General features: G+C 36.6%; 1 protein-coding gene across 1 annotated transcript; it reads left to right on the top strand.

Moving 5' to 3' along the window:
- Positions 1-1,901: 1,901 nt before the first annotated feature.
- Positions 1,902-5,244, top strand: LOC103698235 (uncharacterized). The gene is made up of 4 exons (XM_008780225.5): positions 1,902-2,440; positions 2,537-2,634; positions 4,767-4,827; positions 4,918-5,244. The coding sequence occupies exons 1-3, from the start codon at positions 2,125-2,127 to the stop codon at positions 4,818-4,820; spliced, it is 468 nt and encodes a 155-aa protein (XP_008778447.1). The 5' UTR covers positions 1,902-2,124; the 3' UTR covers positions 4,821-4,827; positions 4,918-5,244.
- Positions 5,245-6,631: the final 1,387 nt, after the last annotated feature.

Raw genomic sequence — 6,631 nt, 5'->3', positions numbered from 1 at the left:
GCAACGCAAACGAATTCCGCACTAAAATCAGAAAACCCGTATATTAAAACAAAGAACCACATGCTCACGTGCCAAAGTTAGCATAATACCCGTCACATCAGCAGCATTTCTACTGTCTTTTTTCTATGCTCATAATACAGTAGCGCGTATAAATCCAAATTTCCACCGCAGCGGGATCCATTGGTCCCTTAGAAAACCCGACCGTGCGAACCCCTTCTTCCCTCATCGCGCGGCTGGAGCCCACCACATGGACGGCACCGTGATCTCTGCACCCCTTTCGGCTGTCACATCCCTTGCGCGTCGGCTGTCCCCATACTTTTCCTCCCGTCGGGGCCCACCTCAAATCCTATACGGCATTTTTTTTATATTTATTTCCAGAAGTATTACTATCGAAAATAAGAGGAAGGCCAATAAATCTGCAAAGTAGATAGTCTCATATATATATATATATATATATATATATATATATATATATATATATATATATATATATATATATATATATATATATATATATGAGACTATCTACTTTGCAGTTTTATTGGCCTTCTTCTTATTTTCGAGTATATATATATATATATATATATATATATATATATATATATATATATATATATATATATATATATATATATATATATATATATATATATATATGACCATAGAAACTCTCTACATTGATAAGAAAAAGCTGTCTAGAACATTTCAAGACTTATTATTTTTTGAAATGTATTTACATTAGAAGTATATGAGTTGATCGTAGTGCTCAATCCAAATACTGGTATATAATTTTTAGTCCCTGTGGAAGTAGATCGAACAGTTATTCCAATCAAGCTTCAATAATAGAATACTTGCTTCGAAGATGCACAAGCCTAATCAAATATATATATTTAATAATATTTATTTATTATTTTATTATGCATATTATTATTATAATATTTTATAATATAATATTATATTATATTTTGTTTTAACTATGTTTTTTTAATTATGATCAAGGTTTGAATCCAAGATTGAATATGGCTCGATTGGTATTCGAGTCGAGTTGAGTTAATTGTAGTATTGCTTTTTTTTTTTATAATCAAGTCGAGTTTAGGATTAGATATTGAGGTTTGATTAATTTCGAGCTAAATTTTAAATTTAAATATTTTGAATCAAGCCGTGCTTGAGCCTTTTGATTCAACTCAGCTCGATTAAACCTCTATCTGAGACAGATAGGGATAATGATAAGATTCATCCCAAACTTATCTGAATATATGTAACTTTTAATAGATTTTTAGAGATAAAAAAATTATATAAAAAAATGATTGTTTAGTTTTACCTGATATGATCTATTTAACCTGTTCCATTTAAATCTATTTGCTCTATCTTATCCGAGGCAAATACAGGGCGGGTCCCAATAACAACCTATCCGACCCATATTGCCAGCCCTCGAAGGACTTGGTTATTTATTACATTCTTATTAATTTACAAAAACCAAATCACAGAGTACACTAAGGAGTATTCAAAACATTTTTTCGTACGAATGAATCTCGACCATCCAATGGGCTAACAAGGTCTGATCAGCTAATCGTCATATAATCTATATATAATCTATATATAATCTAACTCATCTCGTGCAAATGAATCTCGACCATTCGATAGACTAATAAAGTCTTAGATTGGCTAATCGTCATATAATCTATATATAATCAATATGGAGAGAGACATAACAACTACTTATTTTCCTCCGCGACTAAGTATACCCAGGTGTCAGGGAGACAGCGACCAGTACGTACCAAGATCTAACTGCCGTACCAACCACTTATTTCCCAGAATACCCTTATCATTCCCCTCCCGCGAACTTCTCCCCCTCTCGCTTCTCTCTATTTATAATTTATAATGGCAAATCTAGATATTTTACTAAAAAGAAAGGCCAAATTAATTTTTATTTGTTAAAATTATTCCCAAAAAAAAGAGGTTCTTGGGAACTCGGGGATGCTGTTTAAAACCGCCGGCAATGGCGGCCATGGTAGGGCGACGCCCTTTAGCTTCCCTTGACACTGGCCTCCCCTGCTACCAAACCTAGCCCTAACGTTGACCCTAACCCTAGAAGGAGGTTCCGATCGGCTTCAGAGGTCGGGCATGGAGGCCGCGCAGGCGCGAGAGGCATTCCCGCCGCCGGTCATCGGGAGAGCCGGGAGCTACACGGTCTTCCTGACCCCTCTGGCGACGCCAAAGCCCTCCGAGGCCCCGAGATACCCAGTCCCCAACCCTGGGTCTGATCCTAGCTCCAGCCCTCGAAAGGCCGCTCCTTTGCCTCCCAAGTCTCCTCCCTCCCCTCCTCCTCTTCCTCCTCCTCCCGTTCAGGTTCCACCGCTGAATTTCGAGAAGCCGCGTACCCGATCGTCGGGCTCCGCGTTCGGGTCCTTCTGGAACGCGGTCGCCAAAGTCCAAGATGGTATCTTTTTGAGGGTTTAGGGTTTTTGGTGTGGCGTGGCATCTCGATTCTTTAAATTTCAGGAGCTTTTGAGCTGTTGTTTGGTGGTTTTGGCAGTGCATTCGAGCTTGGATGAGTGCTTGGCAAATTGGTTGGGGCTGGACCAATCGAAGTATCAGTGGGCTTTGAACAATTACTACGAGAACAAAGGAGTGGTGAGAATTTAACATTTTGGCCATGAAATTGGAGTAGTCATGCATAGTTACATGGAAAATACGACTTTTTTAATCGCAAAATTAGTTGCCTTTTGTATTGTTAGATCTTCTTTATATCTACTGCTGTAAGTAGATGGTCTCTTGGAGTCATGGGGCTTGGAAGGATCCATGAAGGGTTATCCAACTTGGGGTCAATCTCCCAAATTTTAATTTCCAAAGTTTCAAAGATTTCTGTGGTCCCAAAGTGGGAGAAGCTTCATTTAAATAGTTTGATGCCACTGCTAATCTGTTCTCTTGGATACATAATTGACTAACCTCTCCCCAAATGGCATATCTTCTTTGACTTGTCTATTATAAAGGAAATCATTTACTTGTTGGGGGAAAAAGCCTGCCCTATTCAATATTATAGATCACTTTTTACGTGTGGTTCTTCCTATGAGAGGTTGCATCTCATCCATTCCATGGACTGACGTTGCAGTGGAATGACATATATATAAGGTTTAAAACCAATAATGAGACTTCATGAGCTTTATGTGGTACATAGGAAAACAAATGTCCTAAATTACTCTAGCTTGCATCTCTGTCTATCCTTCTTATGTATGCCCACCCTCGTATAGCATTGATTGGGGTGCTTCAGCACGAAGCACTTGTTTCTTCCATGCTTTTTCTGTGGAACAGCTTCTTGTGTACCAGCAAGGAATGTGGTTGAGCAGGACACTCTTCTTGGTTTAAACATAACTATTTACTATTAGTTTGCTGAGCTGTAATTTTCTTTTGGTTGATATCTATAAGAGTTTTTATGTTGATTTTCTGTCCAGAAGCATTTTACTTTTGAAGTTCATTTTGTGGACTTTGAATGCCCTTCGTAGAACCACTAGGGTTGAGATATTTCTGTGTGTGTGATTGTGTTCAATGTGTATCACTTGATTCATTTTAAAATGGAGTATTGAACTTGTTAGTGAACTAGACAAAAAAAAAGAAGCAAACTCTCCGAGGATCTATGAGTGGGTCGCCAGCGATCAATGACTAATTTACCAGCAATTATGAAATATTTTAAAATCTTTATATCAGTACTAGGGTAACTAAAAATGCTTCGTGATTACTAACTGATCTACCCATGCTAGTAGATAAAAAAAAAAAGGATGGAACAATAGAATTGGCAATGTTGTATGTGTTAGAATGTTGGACAAAGAAACATGTACCTCTTAAATGAAGGGAGGCTTAAAATGCATGGATCTTTCATAAAAAATGGAGGAACTTAAAAAGATGCAACTCTAAAGGATAAATTGAATAGAGAACTTGTGGGTATATTAAAGGTACATGCCTCATTGCGAGTTAGATTTGAAATAGGTTACTCTGTATTTAGCCTTTAAGATGATAACAGAACATGATAGAGAGGTATATGTGAGTTGGAGTGATTCTGCAAGTTAGTTTTGGAATATGTTGTGCTGACAAAAGTTGTAGCTTATGACACAAAATTAGATCGTAAATTGAGAAGAACATTACAACAAAGAAACATGACAAGTCTTGTTGACTTCAGCTAGTAAATTTTCACTGTTGTTCTAGATGCATCAATTCGAAGAATTCAATTTAATTGAAAAGGATTACATATTCATTTTATTAGTACCTTTGAAGGGCCATGCAAAGGTTTATCTTTTGTGGCTTCATTCAATAAAAGAAGCTGCTAGCATTCTTTCATGGACATACTTGACATTCTTGTATTAACTTTAAGTCATGTTATCATTTGATCCAGGCCTTTCATTCTAAGATAAATAATGCCTGGGATTCTGTGGAACATAAGTGACTTTAGACTCGAGATTGCTTTCTAGAGCATAATATTTAAATCATTTTCATCTACTCAGCCTGGTGTGAATTTAGTTGCTAGTTTGCATCTCAAAATGTTGGACTGAACAGTTTTACAAAGCAGGGTTGTTCAAATACAATATTTTTTTTGTCCTTTCTTTTCAATATACTACTGTTATAGCTGCAAACCATATGTTGCTCAAGATTGGTTAGCATCTTGTTCTCCTGAAGAAACAAATATCTGATCTATCACTTCCCAATAAGCTTTATGACCGTAGATTTCTTGTTTGGTTTATGAACATGCCAAACTTATGGTTTCCAAATTGTAGGTGAAGGAAAGTGGCAAAGCAAAAGGACTTGTTAACAAACACCAAGTTGTGTGATTTGTTGGTATGTAGTTCAGTCCAGCTGTTACTTGTAGGGACTTAATCGTTTTAAATTTTGTTTTATCTCTTACTCTGTCGTGTTCTGTCTGTGCAGTGTTACTTCAACATTATGCAGTTCTTATGGCTTCATATCTAATACCCTATGATGAAAATTCCATCTGAATAATTTTATGCAAAAGCATGCGGAGAGAGTACTATTCCATTGAAAAGCTGGGTCTCATGTTTTTGCTTCAGATGCCATTCTGTCTTTGTTAATTATGGTGTGGCTTCTAAATCATGGAGTCTATTTCTATTTAAAATGTTATCATCTGTAGAGCAATTTGTTCATATCATCTATGAGCAATGAATTAGAGGTCAGAGTTTTGTTTTTGACCTTGCTATGATCTTCAAATTGGAAAATTGACAAACATGCATTCTCTTATGCCCAGAGTTATGGTTACTGCTTATGTTCTTTTGGCACCTTATGCTTTTCTTTGATAAAATAGGTGCAGGTAAACTAGTAATCTGTATGTATTTGTAAGTATTCTATTGGAATAACAGGTCGAAGCCTTAAGAAGTGTTGAATCCAATCCCCACAAACCTTGAAGCATGGCATGAAGTACATTGGCTGATGTGTGAACTCCACCCATTGGGTAAATGCCCTGCTTTGCTTTTGTCATGTGGCTAGGATAAATTACCGTCTCAAAGAAATCACGCTTCGTTGTTGTGCTTATTATTTTCACTCTGATTGTTGAAGCATTGATTCCACTAAAGATTTGATGGGCACCGTGTGGCCTCTTAGGTCACTTATGCTTATCGTGGGGCAAACAACATAATTAATTAGGTCGCCTCATTCATTGCACAGCATTCTAGCAGCTGGCTTTGTGAGAGCGATGGCTCTGCTTCACCTCTTCTCCGTCATCTTTTTTTTTTCTAGTTTTTTTGGATGTACTCATGCCATAAGAGCACGAATCCAGCTTTTATATATATATATATATATATATATATATATATATATATATATATATATATATATATATATATATATATATATATATATATATATATATATATATATATATATATATATATATATATTTGACAGGCTCATAAGTTAGCGTCAGCTAAAAGATCTCGTGTTTGATCAACCCTAGGAAAGCAAACTAAAGGTGGCCTTTTAGGAAATACAAGTATTTATTTGATAGCTAAGAGGGTCTGGTTTGGTCATATGTCAATACTGTGAATTCAACCTTGTCATTTCCAAACTTCTGCACTGAAATACCTCTGGCCATTACAAATGAGGGGCAACTTTACTGTTGACTGACTTTTATCAGAGCTACATGCAAGCAATGCCTGTATCTCTGAATTTTCAGGGTAGCAGTCTTATGTTGGACCAATGTCTATTTTGAGTAGCTGCAAAGATGAGAGTAATGACTTAAAACAATCATTTCATTGCTGGCCTTGTGGTCTTCCTCGTAAATTACTCAGAAAAAAAAGAGGTGAAAATAACCCAATGGACCTATGAAGAACCCATCATTGAAATCATCCCTCCCTCAACTTCAAATAAGCCAAGGTTAGCTTCAGATTTCCTAACTAGCATCATCGATGTCCTGGGTTTAATGAGACCAGCATTAAATATTCCGGGCTCTTTCTGTTATTAGGTTCCTTCGCAACGACCGAACAGAGTTTGGATACTGAAGTAGTGTACACCATTGCTGTCTTCAGTGAGACTCCCATTGTTAATGCTTTAATTTTTCATCCATCTCCTCCCAATTTTCAATTCTTAGCTCATACGATGTAAATACGTTTAGTGACATCTCTTGTTCTGA

Source organism: Phoenix dactylifera, chromosome 2, assembly GCF_051530095.1.
Source record: "Phoenix dactylifera cultivar Ajwa chromosome 2, Ajwa_hap1_PhDact_Kaust_v1.1, whole genome shotgun sequence".
NCBI classification, from domain to species: Eukaryota; Viridiplantae; Streptophyta; class Magnoliopsida; order Arecales; family Arecaceae; genus Phoenix; species Phoenix dactylifera.
Note: the sequence above shows the minus strand (reverse complement) of the source record. Positions and strands in the feature narration are given on the sequence as shown.

Bases quoted from the DNA above. Each gene is read 5' to 3' on its own strand.
- LOC103698235 (XM_008780225.5), top strand. From the start codon at position 2,125: ATGGAGGCCGCGCAGGCGCGAGAGGCATTCCCGCCGCCGGTCATCGGG. The intron at 2,441-2,536 runs GTATCTTTTTGA...TGGTTTTGGCAG, and splicing joins GGTCGCCAAAGTCCAAGATG to TGCATTCGAGCTTGGATGAG. The intron at 2,635-4,766 runs GTGAGAATTTAA...TCCAAATTGTAG, and splicing joins ACTACGAGAACAAAGGAGTG to GTGAAGGAAAGTGGCAAAGC.